Here is a 26,553-nt window from a genome sequence, read left to right on the forward strand (position 1 = left end):
TACATACCCTCCAGTTTCCTACCACACCCCAAAACATTTAGAAAATAATTGAAGTCTCCCAAAATTGTGCTTAGATTATGGTATAGATTAGATTGTGAATTCATCTGAAGGGCAGCTGGTGGCATGACTCTGTACTCTGTAAAGTGAGGTGGAAGGTAAATCTCCTCGCATTTTATAACTTCCTGTTCAGAGATAAAATAGATAGATCTCACTGAGAAAATACTTCTTTGAAGAAAACATGTCTGGTAGAGTGGAAGTTAGGTTTGTACACAATAATAATAGTACAGCATGTGCGTATGAAGCATATGCAAATAACACAAAGTAGTATAACAGAGTGATTCTCAACATTATTTTAACGTGCACACTTTATTAATGACTATGCTAGTCAAGTACCCCCTACTATGGGTAGCAGTTTCAAGTACCTCTTGACTCGCAAGAATTTGCCAAGATTACCCTAGAACTGTGTATAAATTATTCTATAATATTCCTTAAAGAGATTATGTAACACAATTTTCAGCCTTATTTCTTCCATCCTATAAGTTCCAATACCTGTTCTAATGTGCTCTGGATTACTGCAGCCTTTTCTAGTTGCACTGTGTCTGTAATACAGTATATCTAATCTTCTTTTCTTTGTCAAGCTTTGTCGACCCAGGCAGGAATGGGCTTCCTCTGTTGTAATAAATACAAGTTAAGCACGCCCCCTGCAGGCTCTGTGTGCTTTGTTTACTCCTCACTCTCTGCTCTCGGTTTGTGAGGCTGAGGGGGGGGAGGGAGCTGCCTGTCACATGCTGAGAAACTGTTAGAATCCCAGACTGGAGTGCAGATAATTCACTATGTAATAAAAACTTGTAGTATACTGTAACATGATGTACACACACACACACACACACACACACACACACACACAAACATCACTTCCTGGTTAGCGGCCATGTTTTTTGTCTGTAAACACTGCCTAAAACTGGCGATTACAAGCCAGGGGAGCGGCGGGGAGCGGCGGAAACAGCAAAGAGGGATCCAGGAGATCACAGTGACTTGATTGGTATATTTTTTATTGTACAAATCGGACAGTACAGATTCTCTTTAATGATTTTAATCAACACTTATAACACTTATTCAGATTTGTTTATGTTTTATACTGTATGTTTCTTTAAATCTCAAAACTACTTATAATGGATTCACCACAAGTACCTCCCAAACCTAACTAAAGTACCCCTTGGAGTACATGCAATCTGTGTTGTGAGCCCAGGATATTACACACCCACTCTAGCAAAAATGCTTTCTTCAAAGCTGTCTCCATCAATGACAGCTGTCTATTTTATGTCTGAACAGGAAGTGACAGGATGCAAGGAGATTTATTTTCGATTAGTATACTTACAATAGTAAAAACACAAAACAGATAGTATGTTTTTCCACTTTATTCAAACCTAAATCAAAACTTTTAAAATGGTATTGTCGTCAAATTCCATCTATAGTCTAAAGCATTCAAAACTGGAAAAATTTAACAGCTAAAAATATCTGACTAGTTTTCAAAGGTTAAAACTTATGCTTTACGTTGAGCATGCACGGCTCGATTTTGTCGCTCGATTATCCCGCACGAAAGATTCCCCCGCTCGATTCCGCAGGCCATTCTCATCTTCCGCTCGCTCGTTTTTCTTATCTTTTTCCATTGTGCTCAATGCGGAATCGAGCGGCAAAACGATTGGCGGGAGATCGGACGTGTTGGAAATTATGTATCGAGCCATCTAAATGGCTCAGAATCAAGCGTGTATTCCCGGAATTACATTCAATTTACCTGCTAAATGATAAGCCTGCCTTTGCTGGGCAGAATTGTCAAGATTGTGCTGGTTGTGTAAACTCTGTGTAAACAAGGTAGACATTTCTGCCGAATACAGGGTGGAGAAGAGAACTTTATCTCCTTTATTTGCTTCTCTAGGAGTACATCTGATAATTTGTCCTGCAGCCGGTAATTATATCAGTTAGTTTCATTGAGGTGCAAATATGCATTCAAAAGACGTTAGAACAATATTATAGTGTTTTATATTCATGTTTTTTAGTGTGTTAAATGCTTAAAGGCCCGTACACACACCGGACTGCAGGCAACAACGGGTCCGTCACCTCCCGCTGGGGTGGGCGTTCCAGCGCCCTGCAGATCGCTCAGAAACAGCCGTATCAGTCCGCCGACAGACTGTACACACACCGGACTGTCTGCTGAAAACCCGCCCAGCGGGAGGTGACGACAGACCCGTCGTTGCCTGCAGTCCGGCGTGTGTACGGACCTTTAGAGGGGAAAAAAACATTTGAGGACACCACCACTTTAAGGAGACTTACGCTTTCAGCTCATTTGTACACAACATTTAGAATGATTTTATTATACAACTAGTTGACCTAAGCCAGTTTAAAAACTGGCTCTAGGTCTGTCACTGCCGCCACATGTCAGTGCATCAAACACCCGCAGCGCGCACACATGCCCGCCCCCCTGGCTCATCCTGCTCTTGTCCCAACGGCTGTCCGTGCGCTACATGTGCAATAGCGCAAGCGCATGGACAAAGTGACAGGAGTGTATGCAGGGACACAGGGGGGATTATAATATAGGCTGGATTCATTTATTAAAGTGTCTGAAGGTATGCCAATATAAATACATAAGAATAGTTGCTTGCCATTATTGTTTTTTATTTATATAGTGCCACTGCATCCAGTCAAAAATGGCGCAGAGTAAAAAATGGCGCACCGTTCTGCCGATCATAAAACGCTATTTACCGTTTTAATGTAAATACATTAAAACGGTAAATAGCGTTTTATAAAACAGAACAGTGCGCCATTGAAAAATTGGAGGAGGAGAGGCGGGGGGCGGGCTGGAGGAGAGGCAGCGGGCAGTAGGCTGGCAGCGGGGGTCGGGCTGGAGGAGAGGTAGCGGGCTGGCAGCGGGGGTCGGGCTGGAGGAGAGGCAGCGGGCAGTGGGCTGGCAGCGGGGGTCGGGCTGGAGAGGCAGCGGGGTGGAGGGAGTAGGATTAGGTAGCATGTGTATACATTACATTGTCCCGGCCCGGCATTCGCTCCTCACTTCACAGCTTGCACGAGTCCTGCATCCAGCCAATCACCATGCGGCTTCAGTTTCCGCATGGTGATTGGCTGGATGCAGGACTCGTGCAAGCTGTGAAGTGAGGAGCGAACGCCGGGCCGGGACAATGTAATGTATACACATGCTACCTAATCCTACTCCCTCCACCCCGCTGCCTCTCCAGCCCGACCCCCGCTGCCAGCCCACTGCCCGCTGCCTCTCCTCCAGCCCGACCCCCGCTGCCAGCCCGCTACCTCTCCTCCAGCCCGACCCCCGCTGCCAGCCCACTGCCCGGCCGCTGCCTCTCCTCCAGCCCGATCCCTGCAAAAAAACCCCATATAAAACGATAAATATCGTTTGAAGTGCAGCGCCATTCTGACACTATTGGCGCTGTGCGCCATTTTTGCCTGTCCCCAGTGCGACTATCTTCCGTACTGCTGTACATAGAACAGAAATAGTAGGGAGCAGAGATACATGAGAAATTCAAAGCAATGTACAATCAGGACATTCAGCAATACCAGTCCAGCACAAAAAGATACATAGTAGATGTGTGCTTTGAGACATCCCCAATATTGGTACTTGGTCATATGATTGATTTCAGCAGAATAAGAAACACTAGGAGGAGGTCCCTATCCTTGCAAGCGTACAATCTTGAGATTATTGTGCAGGTAAACCATATAACCATTTAGCTAGCCTTGTTTATAGTAGATCTATGTCCACCTATTAGTGAGGAAATCACAATTCTGCAGGCTTTAAATCCAGAGTTACTGTTAATTTTTAGACTCACTGATGATTTATTATATTTGCTATGGATAAAAACTAGTGGAACAAAACTCTGTTATGAAATGTCCTTTTGCAAATAGAACATTTAATGTTTATTTTATCAGGGCCCCAATAAAGCAAAATTTAGTGTAAGAGACTGCGTGAGGTGGGCGCTGGCCAGCAGTTACATTCCTTACATGGTAAAAACGTCAAACTCTTCTCAGGCAGAAAGAGGTCAGCAGCAAAAATGCTGGATATAAACTTCCTAAGCCAAGATGTTCCCAGCCGGCGCTAAACTATATTAACCTGTCACAGAGACGTCTGCTATAGACTGTTTGTTTGGAAGTGATGTGTCATACAGGAGGGGGTAAAATGAACCTGTCACTAGAGTCAGAGACATTGGAAAGATTCAATTACAATTACTATACTTTTATTAGGTCATCTTACACTTCTATAGTGATGACCTTTTAACTAGCCTATTACAACGGTTATTGTAGGATGATATTGTTCATGTCTGACTTATACATGGCCTTACAAACACATAGCCCTCTCTCTGCCATCAGTCTTCACACTAGCTGTCTAACATACTGCCTCCAGTTCAAAATATCCTTTTTCAAACTACTCCATTGTCTTACATTATACTCAGAGAGTTTCTCAGCCATTACAGAGCATAACATATCAACACAATGACCTTTACTAGGTCAATCTAAAATGTATAATCCTGTCTTTCATTTACCAAAGCAGTAGCTTTATGAGATATATTTTACTCCTACAACAGATATATTGTATCTGCATACTATAAACGTTCAGACCCTTTGGTCTATTTATGTTTTTTTTTTTTATTGTAATTTTTTTCTAATTAAACATTTTATTTAAATATTTTTGCGTGTGTGGGAGGTAAACAGTGAATTTTAAATGTAAAAATGTCTACAGGAAGTGAAGAGGGGATTTGTAACAGAACAATCGCGGCTTCTCCATAGAAGCCAGCAATCCTTCTAAGGGACTGCTTTCCCATTCATTGATCTCCGGGCTAACACCCCGGCGGTTCCGGCCCGGTGAATTACGATGGCTCAGTTTTTTCATGGGCGTAGCTGCTACGTCCAGCATGCATATTCGGATGTAGGAGCTACGTCCTGGAGGCTAAAGTGGTTAAATTGTGTCCCTAATACAATGTATGGCAATACTATTTTATCTGGAAATAAAGGTGTAGTTTTTGTTTTGTGATTTTTAATGCTTTTTAAATAATTATGAGCCTTTATTTGCAAAATTAACAGTAATATACCCTCATGACATACATAGATGCACAGATGCAAGCCCAATCATGCATAGCTGTGCTTCAGCTACAAGACGTGTATCTTCTTTCTCATGGCTTAGATTAAGTCAAAGATGACATAGATATACTTTAGCTGAGGCTAAAGTGGTTCAAGAGGAACTTTACTAAATATAGCTTATTGAATATAACTGCTTTTTTTACACTATTACTTTATAAATTAGTCAGTGTCTATCCAGTGTAAAATCTTTCCTTACCCTGAAATACATTCTTACATTTATAACAATTTTTGTTTGCTGTATGTTCCAAACTGAGCAGAAACAACACCTGTTCTCGCAGAGCCCCTGGGTACCAAAGGTTGCATAACTTAATAGTCTAAGCTAAACAGCAGTGGGACAGAAGAGTTGCATACCAATTGACAGCAAAATATAAACATAGGAAGCATTTCTGATGCTGAAACCAGAATAATGAATATAAAATTTTATATTATGAATAATGCAGTACATGTTACCAGGGCTGTGGAGTCGGAGTTGGATGATTTTGTACCAAATCCACAGCCCTGGTAAGTATTAGACTAAGGAGTCGGAGTCAAGGAGTCAGAGACATTTTGGGTACCTAGAGTTGGAGTCGGAGTCGGTAGTTTCATGAGCTGAGGAGTCGGAGTTGGATGATTTTTGTACCCACTCCACGGCCCTGCATTTTACTACAGTGAAGGAAAGACATATTTGATCTCCTAACAGAATAACAACAAAAGAACCCTCAAAAACACATTGCCCCAAAGTCATAGCTTGATGTGCATTGTTATGAATGAAAAAAGTATTTGATCCCCTATCAAAAATGTAGTAGTACTTTGTGGCAAAACCCTTCTTGGCAATCACAGGGGTCAGGCATTTCTTGAAGTTGGCCAACAAGTTTATGCACATCTCAAAAAAGATTTTGGCCCATTCTTCTTTGCAGTTCCTCTCTAAGTCATAAGGCTTCAAAGCTGATATTTGGCAATTTGAACCTTAAAGGAATACTTAAGCCAAAAAAAAAAAAAAAAAAAAAAAATGATATTTACTCACCCGGGGCATCCCTTAGCCCCCTGAAGCTGGATGGTGCCCTCGCAGGCCCCGCTCCGATCGTCCTGTCCCCGCCGGGGGCTACTTCCGGGTTCGGCGACAGCCGCCGACAGGCTGGGAACGCGGCTGATTCTCCGCGTTCCCAGCCACTACATCACCCTCTATGCTGCTATAGCGATACGCTACAGCAGCATAGAGGGTGATATAGTGGCTGGGAACGCGGAGAATCAGATGCGTTCCCAGCCTGTCGGCGGCTGTCTCGGAACCCGGAAGTAGCCGCTGGCGGGGACAGGACGATCGGAGCGGGGCTGAGAGGGCACCATCCAGCTTCAGGGGGCTGAGGGATGTCCCGGGTGAGTAAATATCATTTTGTTTTTTGGCTTAAGTATTCTTTAAAGGAATCATCAGGCGATTAAAAAAAAAGGATTTACTTACCTGGGGCGTCCTCCAGCCCCTGGCAGCTTATGTATCCCTCGCCGCAGCTCTGCTCCCAGACAGGCTCCCAGGGTTCCCTCCGTTGCAGACCCAGTAGACCGGCTGGGAGTGGAGATGCGGCAAGGGACATATGAGCTGCCAGGGGATGGAGGAAACTCCAGGTAAGCAGATCTGCTTTTTTTTTTTTTTTTTATCGCCTAATGTTTCCTTCAAGCTCGCTCCATAGACTTCCTATTGGATTGAGGTCTGGAAACTGGGTAAGCCAGTGTAATGCCTGGAGGTATACTTTCTGACCACCCAGAGCAACAAGGCTAGTAGCTGAATAATGGAAGAGGCTACACAGGTTGCCCAACGCAACTGCAGCTCTGGGCTTCCGATATTGCTACAAATGAGACACAATGGCAGCGCAGTGCGATGTTGCTCTGCCTATGGCCTGAGTAACCAGACAAAGAACGAACAGACAGACTGACTGACTGACTGTTGCCCAGGGCAGATGCCATCGGAGCCTCTGGCTAAGGAACAAAACAGATACAAGAAAGACAGATGGAAAGCTTGCAAGACTAAGCGCTGCCTAGCGATAGCAAGCATTCAGACAGGTACAAGACAGGACTATAGATTGGAGTGTAACTAGTAGCAACCGTAGCTCACAGTCATGTCCACAGAAGCAGAGCAAGCAGGTTAACAACCAGTCACCAGCAAGCATCCACACAGGCAAGACTAGAGGAAAGAATGTAACTAATAGCAACTGCAGCCTATAGTTACTTTCCCAGAAACTAGAGTAGCAGGAACACTACCAGTCACTAATGTGGTGATGGCAGAATCCAAGCTATCAGGATAGTGGACTTCACTGACCCACAGCGGATGCAGCGAACGTCCATCAGGCATGGAAACAAGGCAATAAACAATAATACAGAAAAATAACAAACGGCGCAACTAACGTATAAATATAGATTAGCAAGTCTGCATATATATTTATCAAGAAATTAGCTAAAGCACAAGTAATAAGGTCGCATTGAACTACAATAGCAGATCTATTACAGAGTGACAAAGTGCCCAGCAGACCAGCGTACTGACCGATACGTCGGGGAGAGTCTGAAAAGGAGGCAGACTTAATGCCGGCATCAGCCAATGGATACAGGTATGCAAATTTCCACACAGCTAAATGGTAATCATTAAATCCTGAGCTGGCTTGATTACCATTTGCTAGCTGAAAGACAATCATAACAAATACATGCAGTACTATGCAACAACATGCATGTAGGAAATCCAGGGCTATCTGGCTGCAGTTCAACTGCAGCAAACAATAGGAGGAATCCTGACAGCATCCTGAACTGCTCTGAACTGCAGAGTGATTGCAAATGACAATAAGACTCGCTGCGAATGTGCAACCGCATGCAAGCAGACAAGTCAGAACTGCCCAGTTGCAGCTCCACTGCAAGCGACAGAACATGCTACAGGAGAGATCCTGATAGTCAGGACTCTGGTAAGGCTCATTCTGTTCTCCCTTGCCCAAAGGAGTTGAAACTACCAGTGGTGACACCGACATGCGTTACTAGTGAACCATGACCCCACCAGTGCCAAGGCATTAATGGAGTGGGAGGCCGCTGTATGTCCACTAGATTCTCAGCAGAGGCAGCCCTGACTTGGCCGAGAGCAGTCAGGTAAGTGTATGAGGCTTTAACCACTTGAAGACCACAGGCTTACACCCCCCTAAGTGACCAGGCGATTTTTTACAATTCATTGCTCTGCAGCTTTAAAAGCTCGCTGCAGAGCCATACTACTAAGCTCAAAAATGAATCCCCCCCCCCCCTTTCTTGCCACCAACAGAGCTCTCTGTTGGTGGCATGTGATTGCTGCTGCAACTTTTTTTTTTTTATTAATTTGTCTTTTTAAAAAAAATAAAAATACAGTATATTCCAGCGTATAAGACGACCCCCCAACTTTTCCAGTTAAAATATATAGTTTGGGATATACTCGCCGTATAAAACTACCCCTCTTCCAACGCACATAAAATAAAAATTAAAAAATCATGCATTGGTGCTGTGTATGAACAGATACTGGTGCTGTACTGTATGTATTACCCAGTATATAACAGTATATAGTCAATTGACTTGTTGCATTGGTCAACTCTCCTTAAGTGGGTCGGTCAGCTCTCCTTGTCTACCTGTTTATCAAAGCGGTATGGAAGAATAGAATTGCGCTCCCTCAGCAGGGAGATCTGAGAGGCGGTAACAGGATAGGGCGTACCACCCAGCATCAATGACACCCGGCGTATAAGACGACCCCCAACTTTTCAGAAGATTTTCAAGGGTTAAAAAGTAGTCTTATATGCAGGAATATACAGTATGTCTTATCCCCCCCCCCCTTCCCAAGAGCCATTCATTGTGATTGGCCCTAATAGGCATTAGCCTATGAGAGGCGATCATCCTTCGTGTCACTTGAGAGGAAAGCTCAGTGACAGAGCTGCCCTGTACAGCGCTGCAGGAGATCGCAGCGCTGTACATGGAAATAACAGCTGTTTTCAGCCATTACACAGCTTGTCAGGCGCGATCGCAGCTAGTAGGCTAAACATGGAGCTCCGCTCCGTGTCATGGCAGGGAACGATCACACATGTGCATGTGTGTTCCCTGCAAATCTCTGCCCACCGCTCTTGACACCTTTCGGCATTAGGCGGTCCTGGGGCTGCCACCTTCCCGACGCCTATTGGCATTAGGCGGTTGGGAAAGGGTTAAAGAGAACCTGTACTGAGTAAAAATATTTAAAATAAACACATGAGGTAACTTCAAATGAACATTACATAGATACCTTGCCATCAGTTCCTTTCAGAAGCTCACCATTTTCTTCTGACAATAATCCCTTCCAGTTCTGACAATATTTTGTCACATCTGAAATATATCAGTTGCTGTCAGTAAAATATCAGTTGCTGTCAGTTATAGCTGAGAGGATAACGGATGTACCAGGTAATGTCCATGTTTCCCTATGGCTCAAGTGTTACAGTTTAACTGTGTGCTGACCAGAAAGCTGTTGTGGGTAATGGCCATTTTCAAAATGGAGGACGGAAAATTCCCTTGATCACAGTGAACAAACAGGACGCGGGACAGGAGAAAGACACTGAGGAGTGGACTACATGGAAGGTAAGTATGACTTGTGTATGCTTATTTTGACTTTTAATTTTCAGTTCAGGTTTTCTTTAAGCAGCTGAAACTGATTAACCACCCTTTCTGCTACTTAACTGACCAGACCAATGTCACAGAAGTTTAATTCACATAATGCCGCACTGTGATTAAAAAAAAAATGTTCTTTAAACATTTTTGACCAGTTTATTATGTTCTTCTCAGGCTTGCATGAGCTTCCTAAGTTGGAAAATCTCTCCGTGAGATAACAAGCACAAGTGTTTTGGAAAAGTTTGTTAATTGCCCCTATAGGCCTGATTTAGATGCATAGCTTGCAGGGATTAATGCGCATGCGCACAAACGCACGCACGCACTCACACACACTATTTTAGATTCAATTCGCAAAATGGCTTTCATCCCTGTACAGGTCAACTTAAAACATATGTGGGAATGTTGCTGTCACAGGCCTTGCGAGTGTAACCAAACATAAGTGATACTCGCCTTTAAACAAATTAAAGTACATATGGTTTAAATCAGGTGTCTAGTCCTGGAAAAAGGAGTGAACTCACCCTAAAAACCTCTGGTGCACCAAAAAATGGGCGTGGTTAAGCATAGCGTGGGCGTGGTCATGGGTGGGGCCAAATATACATGGCCTTAGCAGTGGTATAGAAGGTCTGCCAGGGGACGTTTGAGCTCTGTCGTAGTTGTATCCCCAAAAAGTAGATGTAATCTGACAGCATTTCACCAAAAATACACATAATCTGGCAGAGGTTCCTCCAAAATACATATAATATGGCAGTGGTTCCCCCAAAATAGACAATCTGGCAGCAGCAGTTCCCCCAACATACACATAATCTGGAAGCAGTTCCCCAATACGCGAAACCTGGCAGTGGATCACCCAAAATACACGTAACACCCAAAATACATGTAATCTGGCAGCAGTGGTCCCCCAACATACACAATCTGGCAGCGGTTCCCCAAAATACACGTAATCTGGCATCAGCGGTTCTCCAAAAATACAGATCTGACAGCAGTTCCCCCAAAATAGGTACCCCCAGTATAGCTAGCCAGGTCTATAGGTGTCCCCAGTATAAGTAGCCATGTGTATAGTTGTCCCTAAAATAGGTGGCCAGATGTAGAGATGTCACCAGAATGGGTAGCCAGGTGTAGAGATGTCCTTAGAATAGGTGGTCAGGTGTATAGATATTCCCAGAATAGGTGGCCAATTGTATAGATGTCCCCAGAATAGGTAGCAAGGTCTATAGGTGTCCCCAGTATAGCCAGGTGTCCCCAGTATATGTAACTAGGTGTTCAGGTGTCCCCAGTATAGCCAGGTGTATAGGTGTCTGCAGTATATGTAGCGAGGTGTATAGGTGTCCCCAGTATATGTAGCCAGGTGTATAGATGCCCCCAGTATAGCCAGGTGTATAGGTGTCCCCAGTATAGCCAGGTGTATAGGTGTCCCAAGTATATGTAGCCAGGAGTATATGTGCCCAGTATATGTAACCAGGTGTATAGGTGCCCCCAGTATATGTTGCCAGGTGTATATGTGCCCAGTATATGTAGCCAGGTGTATATGTGCCTAGTATATGTAGTCAGGTGAATAGGTGTCCCCAGTATATGTAGCCAGGTGTATATGTGCCCAGTATATGTACCCAGGTGTATAGGTGTCCCCAGTATATGTAGCCAGGTGTATAGGTGTCCCCAGTATATGTAGCCAGGTGTATAGGTGTCCCCAATATAGCCAGGTGTATATGTGCTCAGCTAAGTGGCCAGGTGTAAAGGTGTCCCCAGTATATGTAGCCAGGTGTATAGGTGTCCCCAGTATATATAGCCAGGTGTCCCCCCAGCTGGAGGGGAGTAGCGCAGTGTAGAGGAGCATTGGACAGAGCAGCAGGGAAGGGCGGACATCTCCCCCCCCCCTTCCCTCACCTTGGGGCTTCTCATCCTGGCTCCAACCTCCATAACGATTGCGGCGGTGGCTGGCGGCGATGGCTGGCAGTGGCATCAGTGGGCGGGACTTACCTCCTCCAGTGTTCCGGCGAGTTGACGCTGTTTGTGCAGCTAGTCTGGTTTAGTGAAGACCAGAGCAGCGGCACGCACAGCGTCAACTCGCCAGAACACTGGAGGAGGTAAGTCCTGCCCACTGATGCCACTGCCAGCCATCGCTGCCAGCCACCGCCGCAATCGTTATGGAGGGGAGAGCCAGGAAGAGGAGACCCAAGGTGAGGGAGGGGGGGGGGGGGGGGGGAGACGTCCGCCCTTCCCCGCTGCTCTGCCCAATGCTTCTCTCCCCTGCGCTGCTCCCCTCCAGGGTGCTAGGGTAGACGGCGTCCACTCTCCAAAAAAAGTGAGTGGACATCGTCCCCCCGCGTTCATGCAGGACTCGACCCCTGGTTTAAATCAGTCCGTCTGTGAACTGCCATTTACCCTGCAATAGATTCTGCCTTTCAGGCTATGAGGAAGAACACTTCACATTTTAATTTTCTGAGCATAGAACAACATTAATTAAGGAGCACATCTAATGATGTGCTTAGACAGCAGGGAAAAGGTGGATTAAATAACACCAACTGAGCCCTGAACTGTGTAACTCTGCTGAAAAAAGTATACAACCACCAGTTTGATGTTTCTCCTGCAAAAAAGTCTACATTACTACGGTACATAAGTTCACCAGAAAAAGAATTAAAGGACTCCACTGAACTTATTCATGGAAAAGTACGCCAATACTTAAAGAATGTAACTTCTTCAATCCCAGATTAAAAAATAAAAACGACTTCCGGTTCCGGCGCCTGGATGGAGAGAGGCTGATCGCGGAGCTCCGCTAGCCGTCCCTCCCGCTGGAGATCCCCAGCACAAATAAAGCGCCCCGCTCACCTGCAAAAGCCACCGGAAGGCACCCGGACCCAGCTAGAGTCTCCAGCCATATGGACCGCTACATAACAAGGTCCACGACCAAACAGCTCCCAGGCACGGAAGACGCCATTCCCAATATGGCCGCCGAACCCTCCTCCCCTCAGCCTGAGCAGCTCCACACCATGCAGGCCTCAGAACAATGCTTGGCGCCGACACAGACCCCGGAGGATGAGAGCCGACAAAGTGATACAGGTGGGAGTGGGAGAGGGGACATAAACTATCAGACCTTGGCAGCAGCAGTGGTAGAGAAGCTGGCGCCAGAACTACAGGCAGTAATACAGGCTGCCATAGACCACACACTGAAAGATGTTGGCCTCAGACTTCAGTTGCATGACCATCGCTTAGATCAGGCAGAAGCGCGCATTCAGCAAATAGAAGATGATAGGGCCAAGGAGGTGAAGGGAGATAAGCAGCTGCGGGCAGAGCATAAGCAGATGCAAGAGAAGCTCCAAGATCTAGAGAACCGATCAAGGCGTAACAACCTTAGAGTGGTGGGACTACCCGAGACCATGACAGCGCAGGCCCTCCGAGATTTCTGCGCATCTACTCTCCCCAAAATGCTGGGGTTTAAGAGAGGCTGTAAAGTAGAACGTACCCACAGAGTGGGTCCCCCGCGACAAGCTTCAGACAAAAGACCTCCGCGCCTGGTACTGGCAAGATATCTGGATTTCGCTGAGAAAAATGAAATGCTATGGGCATATAGGGAATTAGATCACCCACTAGAGCACCAGAACACTCAGATCCGTATCTTTAATGATTATTCTGCAGAGGTATCAAAAAAACGTCAAACCTTCAATCCGGCCTGTGCACTATGTATCCAAAAAAAATGGAAATTTGCACTACAATACCCAGCTATACTAAGGGTCACAGACGATGAAGGCGAAACGCATGTTTTCCAGTCACCTACTGAGGCCATGTCCTTTTTGCGCGCAGATAATGCTACGCCTGATTGACAACACTCAAATGCAGCAGGCAGGGGGCGCTGCCTTATCACGAAAATTGTGTTTCTTCAATCTGTTATGTTGACAGGTTCTGACTTTATTACTAGTTCTTTGTTCATCTCGTTTGGGGACTTCCCCTCAATTTCCTAGATCCATAAGATACTCCAAAATCACAGTTAAGGATCTGAAACTGGCGGGAGGGATGTCTCTGGAGACGACTGGATGAAGGGACCACCCAGGGAAGAAGAGAAGTCACGTAGATATGTTTTCGTTTGGTGGTTATACACTTTTTTTCTTTTTTTGTTCCTCAGCTTACCAGCAAGGAAAAGGGACCTTACGGGGACACCTAGGAGCAGCTTAGCTTCCACTTCAAATTACTTGTCAGCTGGGGGAAATGGGAAGGGGAGGGGGAGGGCTGTTTTGGGGGGGATCTGTCATCTCGAGAGCAAAAATAAAGTAACTGTGATATATGTATATATGGCACCAGACGATTTGATCCATAGCACATCATTCACATGGCGCTAAAGATAACGTCATGGAACGTTAAGGGCCTGAGGTCACCGGGCAAACGCTCAATAGTGCTTCGCCATCTCAAAAAAATTAAAACTGATGTAGCATTACTCCAGGAATGCCATCTGTCACAAGATCAATTCAAATTCATGCAAAAATCATGGGTGGGTCAGGTTTTTGGATCTCCGGCTAAGGGGCGCAAATCAGGGGTGCTAATTTTACTAAAGAAATCACTTCAAGGTCAAGTTCAGGCCCATAAGTGCGACACTGAGGGTAGATGGCTGTGGATCAAATTATGCCTAGCAGGAGAAGAGATAGTGCTGTTTAATGTATATGCTCCTAATGAAGAGAATAAATCTTTCTTTAATGAGATTACGAAGGAAGTGCTAATGTTAGGGGGGGCTAAAATTATACAAGGAGGGGATTTCAACGCCATTATTAATACTCATGAAGATAGATCCAGGAGAGTACCAGCTAGCAGTCTCACCCTAACAAAGTCAAAACTACTAAATGACTATGTCGCGTCTACCTCCCTGTGCGACAGTTGGAGACAGCTACACCCAGACGGGGAGGAATTTACATTTCACTCCATCCCTCACAATGTTTGGTCCCGCCTGGACTATCTAATGGTGTCGCCTTCGGTAATGCCCCAAGTAGAACAATCAGAAATACTTGATCTGGTCATTTCTGACCATGCCCCAATACAACTAGCTTTCTCTCCCTTAATCCCAAGAGGCACTGATATCATCTGGCGTTTTCCTTCATATCTATACGAGGATGAAGGCTTTGCCCAACTATTAATACAATGGTGGTGGGAATACAAGGATGATAATGCCGCACATAATAATGATATATTTCTATTTTGGGAAGCGGCCAAACCGACGCTCAGAGGGAGAATAATCAGCTATGTAGCGGGCAGGAGGAAGAAATCTCATGAAACCTATACCTCTTCAATGGAAGAGCTGCGGTCCGCCCATAAAAATTACCTTACAAACCCTTCCCCTGAATCGCGGGTAAAATGGATAGCAGCAAAAAAAAAGTCAGACACCGACTTCAAAGTCAGAGAAAGGTATCTAAAATCGTACAGGGATCTGTACTTTTATAAATTTGGAAATAAAATGGGAACACTCCTGTCTAGAATGTCCAAACCCCCACATACAACAACAGTAATAACCAATTTAAGATCTTCTACAGGGCAGATATGCACCAATCCCAAAGCAATTAGTCAAATATTTAGGGACTTCTATAAAAAACTATATGAACAACCACAATCACAACACTTAGAGCCCCAATACCCGCTATGGTTCGATCAACTATCTCTACCCTCCCTATCGGAGGAAGAACAACAATCACTGAATGCACCCATCTCCCCAGAGGAGGTCAGAGGCACAATTAAGAGACTAGCCAATAAGAAAGCCCCAGGACCCGATGGCCTTACTCCAGAGTTTTATAAAATTCTGAAGCAAGAGATAGCTCCTTACTTAGCTTCACTGTTTAATAAAATATTGGAAACAGGACATTACCCCTCTTCGGCGAACATGGCCTATATCAAATTACTACCAAAACAAGGAAAGGACCCTCTAGACCCGGGGTCGTATCGACCAATCTCACTGATCAATCAAGATCTCAAACTCCTTTCTAAAATAATGGCGGACCGGTTAGCGGACCTCCTCCCTAAATTGGTAAGTCCGAACCAGGTGGGATTCGTACGAAATCGTTCGGCGATAGCTAACATAAGAAAAGTCCTGATAGCTCAAGATTATGTAAGAGCTTACCCTAAATCCTCTAGCAAATATGCCCTCTTAATGATTGATGCCGAAAAGGCCTTCGACAATGTTAACTGGACCTGGTTAAATAAAGTAATGGACAAAATGAATATCCAGGGGGGAATTAGGAACCTAATTAGGGCAATGCATATAAATCCAACTGCAAGAATTTATACTCCAGGATTTCTCTCTACAGGGTTCCCCCTGGAAAAAGGTACAAGGCAAGGCTGTCCCCTATCACCCCTACTTTTCAATCTAGCCTTGGAACCCCTGATCAAATTACTAGAGGAAAAAATACCAGGTATAGAAATTGGTAACGAAGTGATTTCTCAGGCCATGTTCGCAAACGACATTCTTTTATTCTTGAGGGACCCTGCATCTCAGTTAGAGACAGCTCTTAAAATAATCCAAGAAGTGGGCACCTTCAGCGGGTTCAAAATTAATGTATCCAAAAGCGAACTTCTATATCTATCCCCCTTGGCACCTAAGCATAATTTGGACCATCTCTCGGTAAAGGTTAAATCGGTAATCACATACCTTGGCATCAAAATACATAAAGATCCCAACATGCTGTACCCCCTTAATTATGGTCCGTTGTTCAAAGACCTAAAGCGCCAACTACTAAGCTGGGAGAATCTGCCCATTAACCTGGCGGGCAGAGCAGCCCTGATCAAATCAGTGACCTTCGGTAGATTACTCTACCCTTTGCAAACCATTCCGCTGCTGCTAAAACACTCGGATGTAAAAGAACTTAATAGAGCATTTAATAGGTTTCTTTGGAAAAATAAAAAGACAAGGATAGCCCTAAACAAGTTAACACTCCCTAGAATGTGGGGGGGCTTGGCAATCCCGGACATCCGACGATATAATTTAGCGTGTCTAACTAGGCATGTGAGGGACTGGCTAAATAAGACTAGCATTTATTCCAACTACTCTCTCGAGGCGGCCTTCACAGACCCTTGGTCGCTAGCAGGCCTTCTACACACACCTCAAAAGCATATACCCCCAAAACTGAAAAACAGCAAAGTAATTAGAGATACTATCCAGGCCTGGAGGGCAATAAGGAAAATCCTCGGGGCACCTCAACAGATTTCAAAATATATGCCCTTCTGGGGATTGCCAGGTTTCCCAGCTAGCCTAGCCCATGGAGGATTCCTGGCCTGGCTGGACAGGGGCATAGAGCGCTTGGGGCAACTCTGTGACATGCGTAAGGGGAGACTTTTCTCATTCCCAGAGATCAGATCTAAATTCAACATTCCTAAGGCCCATTTCTTATATTACTGCCAATTGAAGTCTTTCATACAGACTAAACTGACTAATATTTCAGATATAGCAATGCCAACTCCCTTCGACAGGTTTATCTCTCCGCAAAAGTATCAAGTTTCACTTTCGGAAATTCATTCCAGGTTACAAGAGATTGAGCTGTCAGAAAAGGCACAAAATAATTTATCCAAGTGGAAAAGAGACATTCCCATTGATAATGTTGAGGGAAAAATACTGGAAGGATATAGAATAGTGCATAAAATAGCACCAGGCGAAAACTGGAGGGAGTCACAGTTAAAGCTAATCCATAGAGCAAAATATGCCTTTAACATTAAATACAAGATCCCCCCGGCATGTTACTCGCCGAGATGTCCCAAGTGCTCACTGCAGAATGCAGATATCTATCATTGTCTCTGGGCCTGCCCGACAATAGTTAAGTTCTGGCATGACATTATGGCGTATGCGAAAGCGATGTGCAGGGTTCAATTGAATCTAGACCCACTAATGATGTTGTTCAACTATTTCGAGCCTCAAAGCCAGGATACCCCTGGTGTAACCAGATCCAGTCCGTCCAAACTGACTCATCTGATCGTTATAGCCTCGCGTAAAGTCATCTTTAACAAATGGATTTTCCCCAGCGCCCCGACGGTCTGGGATGTTCAGGAAGAACTTTATCACCTCTTTAACCAAGACAAACTCGAGGCTATTATACAAAAAGATAAGAAAACAGCTAGCTTCTTCAAGAAGTGGAAACTATTTATCCTGGCATCTTTCTCGGACCTGGAAATAAAAGCAATAATGGAACATTTTAAATACACTAAGTGGTATCTGATGAGTCATTTGCAGGGATCCTTGGGTCGACTCGACATTTCTTAATACTATCAAGAACAACAGCTGCTCCCAGAGATGACAGAGGGGAGGGGGGGGTAGGGGGGGAGGGAAATGGGAAATCAGGTGGGACCAGTTAAATTTTAGAAAAGTTGAACAAATGAACGTTTACAAATGTGATATGCTTAATTGCGTTTCATATCTTAGTATTGTACTAAATCTGTTCGATTTGTTATTATCTCACCCTGTATGGTTGGTGTTATAGATAAAAATAAAAACTATGTTTTAAAAAAAAAAATAAAAAATAAAAACAAGCAATTAAAACTGAATATATAGCTAGCACTCCAGGGGAAAGACTCCTTGGACATCATACAAGGGGGAAAAATAGGGACCGCCAGCTTGTTAGGCACTTCATCTGCACCCTCTACAGAGCACAAAGCACTATCATGGCAAGGTAGCATACCCCTCAGCTGTCCCTATTTTGCTGGAACTTAACCACTTGAGGACCACAGTCTTTCTACGCCTTAAGGACCAGAGCCTTTTTCTCCATTCAGACCACTGCAGCTTTCACGGTTTATTGCTCAGTCATACAACCTACCACCTAAATGAATTTTACCTCCTTTTCTTGTCACTAATACAGCTTTCTTTTGGTGCTATTTGATTGCTGCTGCGAGTTTTAGTTTTATATTATATTTATCAAAAAAGACATGAATTTTGTCAAAAAAAATGACTTTTTTAACGTTCTGTGCTGACATTTTTCAAATAAAGTAAAATTTCCTATACATTTGAGCGCGAAAGTTATTCTGCTACATGTCTTTGATAAAAAAAAAAAAAAAACATTCAGTGTATATTTATTGGATTGGGTAAAAGTTATAGCGTTTACAAACTATGGTGCCAAAAGTGAATTTTCCCATTTTGGAGCATCACTGACTTTTCTGAGCACCTGTCATGTTTCATGACAATTCCAGGATAATATAAATACCCCCCAAATTACCCCATTTTGGAAAGAAGACATCCCAAAGTATTCACTGAGAGGCATGGTGAGTTCATAGAAGATTTTATTTTTTTTGAGAGGCATGGTGAGTTCATAGAAGATTTTATTTTTTGTCACAAGTTAGTGGAAAATGACACTTTGTGACAAAAAAAAAAAATATGGAAAAAAAGTTTCCATTTCTTCTAACTTGCGACAAAAAAAAATGAAATCTGCCACGGACTCACTATGCTCCTCTCTGAATACCTTGAAGGGTCTACTTTCCAAAATTGGGTCATTTGTGGGGTGTGTTACTGTCCTGGCATTTTGGGGGGTGCTAAATTGTAAGCACCCCTGTAAAGCCTAAAGGTGCTCATTGGACTTTGGGCCCCTTAGCGCAGTTAGGCTGCAAAAAAGTGCCACACATGTGGTATTGCCGTGTTTTGTGGTGTATTTTTACACATACCCATGCTGGGTGGGAGAAATATCTCTGTAAATGACAATTTTTTGTTTTTTTTTACACATAATTGTCCATTTACAGAGAGATTTCTCCCACCCAGCATGGGTATGTGTAAAAATACACCCCAAAAAACATTATACTACTTCTCCTGAGTACGGCGATACCACACGTGTGAAACTTTTTTGCAGCCAAGGTGCGCTAAGGGGCCCAACGTCCTATTCACAGGTCATTTTGAGGCATTTGTTTTCTAGACTACTCCTCACGGTTTAGGGCCCCTAAAATGCCAGGGCAGTATAGGAACCCCACAATTGACCCCATTTTAGAAAGAAGACACCCCAATGTATTCCGTTAGGTGTATGGTGAGTTCATAGAAGATTTTATTTTTTGTCACAAGTTAGTGAAAAATGACACTTTGTGAAAAAAACTATAAAAATCAATTTCCGCTAACTTTTGACAAAAAATAAAATCTTCTATGAACTCGTCATACATCTAACAGAATACCTTGGGGTGTCTCTTTTCTAAAAAGGGGTCACTTGTGGGGTTCCTATACTGCCCTGGCATTTTACGGGCCCAAAACCGTGAGTAGTCTGGAAACCAAATGTCTCAAAATGACTGTTCAGGGGTATAAGCATCTGCAAATTTTGATGACAGGTGGTCTATGAGGGGGCAAATTTTGTGGAACCGGTCATAAGCAGGGTGGCCTTTTAGATGACAGGTTGTATTGGGCCTGATCTGATGGATAGGAGTGCTAGGGGGGTGACAGGAGGTGATTGATGGGTGTCTCAGGGGGTGGTTAGAGGGGAAAATAGATGCAATCAATGCACTGGGGAGGTGATCGGAAGGGGGTCTGAGGGTTTGGCCGAGTGATCAGGAGCCCACATGGGGCAAATTAGGGCCTGATCTGATGGGTAGGTGTGCTAGGGGGTGACAGGTGGTGACAGGAGGTGATTGATGGGTGTCTCAAGGTGTGATTAGTGGGGGGGAATAGATGCAAGCAATGCACTGGCGAGGTGATCAGGGCTGGGGTCTGAGGGTGTGGGCGGGTGATTGGGTGCCCTAGGGGCAGATAGGGGTCTAATCTGATGGGTAGCAGTGACAGGTGGTGACAGGGGGTGATTGATGGGTAATTAGTGGGTGTTTAGAGGAGAGAACAGATGCAATGCACTTGGGAGGTGATCTGACGTCGGATCTGCGGGCGATCTATTGGTGTGGGTGGGTAATCAGATTGCCCGCAAGGGGCAGGTTAGGGGCTGATTGATGGGTGGCAGTGACAGGGGGTGATTGATGGGTGGCAGTGACAGGGTGATTGATGGGTGATTGACAGGTGATCAGTGGGTTATTACAGGGAAGAACAGATGTAAATAATGCACTGGCAAATTGATAAGGGGGGGGGTCTGAGGGCAATCTGAGCGTGTGGGCGGGTGATTGGGTGCCCGCAAGGGGCAGATTAGGGTCTGATCTGATAGGTAACAGTGACAGGTGGTGATAGGGGGTGATTGATGGGTGTTTAGAGAAGAGATGTAAACAATACACTTGGGAGGTGATTTGACTGCGGGTTTGCGGGCGATCTAATGGTGTGGGTGGGTGATCAGATTGCCCGCAAGGGGCAGGTTAGGGGCTGATTGATGGGTGGCAGTGACAGGGGGTGATTGATGGGTGATTGACAGGTGATCAGGGGGGATAGATGCATACAGTACACAGGGGGGAGGGTCTGGGGGGGGGTCTGGGGAGAATCTGAGGGGTGGGGGGGTGATCTGGAGTCCCCAGGGGACAGTTTAGAGAATTTTTTTAAAAATAGCGTTGACAGATAGTGACAGGGAGTGATTGATGGGTTATTAGGGGGGTGATTGGGTGCAAACAGTGGTCTGGGGGGTGGGCAGGTGGGGGTCTGAGGGGTGCTGTGGGCGATCAGGGGGCAGGGGGGGGGAAATCAGTGTGCTTGGGTGCAGACTAGGGTGGCTGCAGCCTGCCCTGGTGGTCCCTCGGACACTGAGACCACCAGGGCAGGAGGCAGCCTGTATAATACAATTTGTATACATTACAAAGTGTATAATACACTTTGTAGTGGCGATCGCGGGGTTAACAACCCGCCGACGCTTCCGAACGGCCGGCGGGTTGTCGTCGCGGGTGGGCGGAGCCAGTTGCCGGGGAAGCACGCGTCATCAATGACACGATCGCTCCCCTGGCATGCCGAAAGGACGCAACGCCCTTGGGCGTATTGCGGTCCTTTCGGCGTCCACTTTGCCGCCGCCCATCGGCTGTGGGCGGTCGGCAAGTGGTTAAGGCTTATGAGTGGCTTGCACATTGCAGTGCACTCTTTCTATTTACTTTTTATGCTGTCTTCTCTTTATGGTGGACTTGGATATCAATATGCCTACCGCCTGGAGAATGTGGTTCACTTGGTTGGCTAATGTGATGGGGTTTCTCTTCACCATGTAAATGATTCTGCGATCATCCCCACTGTTGTCTTTTGGGAATGTCCAGGTCTTTTTGCATTGACAAGTTTACTGATGTTTGCTTTCTTTCTCAGAAAGTACCAAACTGTAGAGTTTGCTACTTATTATTGTAGCAGTTTCTCAGCATAAGGATGAAATCTTTCACCTGCATGAAGAGTTCCTTTGACCGCATGTTGTCTGTTCACAGCAAAATCTTCCACATGCAAGCACCACACATCAGATTCACTTCAAGCCTTTTATCTGCTTAACTGACTATTATTATTATGATTTTTTATTTATATAGTGCCAGCATATTCCACAAAGCACGATAGGACGACAAGGGGAACATAGGTACAACCAAAAAATGCACAGCAGAGTCTCAAGCACCACAAGTATTGCAACAAAAACAGTAAACATTAGGAGGTGGACCCTGCCCTTGCGAGCTTACAATCTAAAGGATAATGGGACATGGGAGTGCATAATTATATACCAGGGCACTCAGAATGTGAATTCACATTGCGAAAATGACTACTCACACCAATGACATTTTAATCCATTCCGAACTGAAGAACCACCACCCCCCAAATGGATGTCTTGTTGAAGGATTTCACACCAAGCCTTGTTCCGCATGTAATTAAAGTCAATAGTCATACTGAGCTATTGAGCTATGGAGATGAAGAACCAGATGTGAAAATTCACATTTAAAATGTGCATAAAACTGCACGCGTTTTCAAAAAAATTGCATTAAAAACCCATGTCCGCAACTGTACTCAAAACGCTTGCGAGACAGTGAAAATGAGCCCTAAAGGCAAAAGTGCATGCAAGAACCAACCAAATTTGTTTACACAACATACAACCTCATTACACTTCTTGTTCGTTATGTGAACCATCAGCTTGGGTTATTCTTACCTGTCGTCCAGTGAGATAATGTGTTGTCTATTCCATGTCCGAAGGCATAGCTGATGGTCAATGGGGAGCATATATAACAGGGAAGATCAGCTGCTTCCGGTTTCCTCTTTTCATTTCTGCTGCTCGTCCCTCACTTTCAAGCAAGTCATATTCATAAAAGGACAATCCTGATTGCCACTTTGTGACTAAAAGCTGAAAATGCTATTTGACAAAGTAGAAATCTGACATTACCGACAGATTTTGGACTAGCCCATCTTCCCATAGGGGGGGTTCTCAAAGATTTCTTTATTTTTAAAAGCACTTAGTGAATGGCAGTTGCTCTGTCCAACTGCCAAAATAGTGTACAGCAAGCAGGGAGGCTGTCCAGCCTCTTTGTATAAAGATTTTTCAGGTAATGTCTTTATAATGAATAAAGGCCTTGCTGAAAATCCCCTATAGAGAGATAGACTAGCCCAAAATCTGTCGGTAATGTCCGATTTCTACTACCTACTGTAAGTGACAGCAACATAGGAGAAAAGTAATTTATGGCTCATTTTACTCTTGAAGAAATGTACTTCTTATTTGTTTGTGTTTTACATTTTAAGATTTTCGTGACAGTTCCTCTTTAACCACTTTATGACAAACTGACTTATAAAAACGTACTGCTAGAGCCTCTTAATGGCTCCAGGACGTTTTTATAAGTCAGGCAGTGCTGCTGCTGCTGCTGTTGTGCACGCGCACGTGAAAATAGTGAAAAAAAAAAAACACCCCCCAAAAAAATACACCTTTATTTCCAAATACTATATTGTCACCATACTTTGTACTACGGACATAATTAAAATGTTGTGACAACCAGAACAAATAGGCAGATAAAATGTGTGGGTTTTATGCACAGTAGCAGTGTTTATATTAAAACTACAGGGGATTAAATTGGAGAAAGTGTATTTTTGTCATTTGTTCCTTGTTTTTTTCCTTTAAAAATGCATAGAAAATACAGTAATTACTGAAAACAACAAGTATCAACCCCAAAAAGCCCAATTGGTGGCTAAAAAAACAAGATATAGATCATTTCATTGTGATTAGTAGTGATTAAGCTATTGGCAAATGAAAGAGATGAGCACTGAAAGGTGAAAATCGCTCTTGTCCGTTAGGGTAAAAAACGCTTTGGGTTGAAGTGGTTAACTGCTGTTTATGTCATTTGCATATGTACCTTCAGATACTGACAGAAATTGTTCCTCATTTACCGGTCTTAAACAGTCACAAAAACAACTACTCTACAATTATACTTGAAGCAGGTACCCTGAGACATGGTTAAGTTATTCCTGCCAAGGTGAAGTTATCACAATTACAGTTACTGACTGTTCAATTTAGTAGCAAAAAAGTTTCTGTACCGTTTTAATACCGTTTTTTCTTACAAAACGTTGTTTTTTTTCTACCTATATGACTGTTCAATTGTGACTGCTTATTGGTCTCTGGTAGTGACAATGGGAAATAAACAAATAAAGAAAGGGATGGAGTGATTTGGTTCCCAAAGAGGGACTTTCCCACCAAAAAGAGAGAGTTGGGAGCTATGCTATTATACAAAACATTGTTTGAAACTCAGCAATGTTAAAAGAGCATCTCTCCATTTTAATTTGCAGCCAAGTATACATTTCTAAAACCGAGTAAGGAATGGCACAGGCCTGCAAGCCTGACTGACACAGACACACACACACACACATACAGCAACATAGGTGTAAGCAGGGCAAGAGCAATAGTTTGTAAAAATTAACATTATTTAAAAGGAACCTGAGGTGTGAGACCTATGGAGGCTGCCATACTTATTTCCAGTTAACCACCTGAGCGGTCTGGACGAGCTCAGCTCGTCCAACACCGCCGGAGGTCGCCGCTCAGGCCCTGCTGGGCCGATTTTTATCAAATAAAAAGCAGCACACGCAGCCGGCACTTTGCCAGCCGCGTGTGCTGCCTGATCGCCGCCGCTCTGCGGCGATTCGCCGCGAGCAGCGGCGAAAGAGGGCCCCCCTAGCCGCCTGAGCCCTGCGCAGCCGGAACAAAAAGTTCCGGCCAGCGCTAAGGGCTGGATCGGAGGCGGCTGACGTCAGGACGTCGGCTGACGTCGATGACGTCACTCCGCTCGTCGCTATGGCGACGATATAAGCAAAACAAGGAAGGCCGCTCATTGCGGCCTTCCTTGTTTATTATGGGCGCCGGAGGCGATCGGAAGATCGCCTCCGGAGCGCCCTCTAGTGGGCTTTCATGCAGCCAACTTTCAGTTGGCTGCATGAAATAGTTTTTTTTTAATTTAAAAAAAACCCTCCCGCAGCCACCCTGGCGATTTAATCAGAACGCCAGGGTGGTTAAACAATACCAGTTGCCTGGCTGTCCTGCTGATCTTTCTGGCCAGTAGGGTCTTAATTACACACCTGAAACAAGCATGCAGCTAATCTTGTCAGATTTGTCAGAGACATCTGATCTGCAAGCTTATTTAGGGTTTATGGCTTAAAGTATTAGTGGCAAAGGATCAGCAGGACCTCCAGGCAACGTGAATTATCTAAAAGGAATTAGATAATTAAAAGAAATAGACCCTTTAGGCTACTTGCACACCAAGACGTTGCATTAGGTGGCACGTTAAGGTCGCATAACGTGCACCTAACACAACGTATGGTGCTGCAAGAGCCGACGGTAGAGTGAGCCACGTTAGGCGGCTCGAGTCCTATAATGTCTCCCAGAGTGGCGCTGATTGGCCAGCGGGACCACGTGATGCGGAGCGAGACACTCCGCATCACGTGGTCCCGCCGGCCAATCAGCGCCCGCCAGTGCAGTGAATATTAAGTAGCCATGTGCGCGGCTACTGTAGCTGGCTCTCCCCGCCTCCTCTCCGCCCCCCACTGCGCATGTGCAAACAGTCTAACGTGGCTATAGCCGCTCCAACGCCGTAGCATGCTGCACTTTGCACAGAACGTGCAGCGTTACATGTAACGCAACGTGGGCTGTGTGAACAGCCCACTTGTGTTACATTGCTGTGCGTTGGGGGAGCGTTACAGGCGCACTAACGTGCGCCTGTAACGTCTTGGTGTGTAAGCAGCCTTAAAGAGAATCTGTATTGTTAAAATCGCACAAAAGTAAACATACCAGTGTGTTAGGGGACATCTCCTATAACCCTCTGTCACAATTTCGCCGATCCTCGCCGCATTAAAAGTGGTTAAAAACAGTTTTAAAAAGTTTGTTTATAAATAAACAAAATGGCCACCAAAACAGGAAGTAGGTTGATGTGCAGTATGTCCACACATAGAAAATACATCCATACACAAGCAGGCTGTATACAGCTTTCCTTTTGAATCTCAAGAGATCATTTGTGTGTTTCTTTCCCCCTGCAGCTATCTTCCACTGAAGTGTCAGGCTGTTTCTTCCTGCAGAGTGCAGACAGCTCTGCCTGTATGTAATTCCTCAGTATGTAAAAGCCCAGCCAGCTCAGAGGAGGATTTATCCAGCTTGTAAAAGATAAGAGAGAAGAGAGAAGCTGCCCTAATCTAAATAATACACAGGCAGTGTGCAGAGAGGGGCCTGGAGTGGGAGATGCATCACAGAACCACAACACTGAAGAACTTGGCAGCCTTCCAGACACAGGCTGACAAGTCTGACAAGAGAGAGATAAGTTGATTTATTACAGAGATGGTGATAGTAGAACATGCTGCAGTAAGCCAGAACACATTAGAATAGCTTTTGGAACTTGTAGGATGATAAAAAACAGGATGCAATTTTTGTTACGGAGTCTCTTTAAGGCATGTGCTGTACACAGATGCATAGATCTTAAAGAGGAACTGTAACCAAGGATTGAACGTCATCTCAATCAGTAGCCAATACCCCTTTCCCCAAG

General features: G+C 44.7%; 1 protein-coding gene and 1 long non-coding RNA gene across 4 annotated transcripts in view; one reads left to right on the forward strand and one right to left on the reverse strand.

Moving 5' to 3' along the window:
• The window catches only part of LOC137538716 (uncharacterized), a 793,867-nt gene that overhangs the window by 447,977 nt on the left and 319,337 nt on the right, over positions 1-26,553 (reverse strand). The gene's annotated exons all lie outside the window — the stretch shown is intronic.
• Positions 12,627-26,553, forward strand: part of LOC137538614 (uncharacterized) — a 59,970-nt gene continuing 46,043 nt past the window's right edge. Inside the window, exons 1-2 of the mRNA XM_068260892.1 lie at positions 12,627-13,385; positions 23,893-23,971. Of these exons, the coding sequence (XP_068116993.1) occupies positions 12,627-13,385; positions 23,893-23,971 (838 nt within the window). The remainder of the gene's footprint in view (positions 13,386-23,892; positions 23,972-26,553) is intronic.

Source organism: Hyperolius riggenbachi, chromosome 11 (genome assembly GCF_040937935.1).
Source record: "Hyperolius riggenbachi isolate aHypRig1 chromosome 11, aHypRig1.pri, whole genome shotgun sequence".
In the NCBI taxonomy this organism is placed as follows: domain Eukaryota; kingdom Metazoa; phylum Chordata; class Amphibia; order Anura; family Hyperoliidae; genus Hyperolius; species Hyperolius riggenbachi.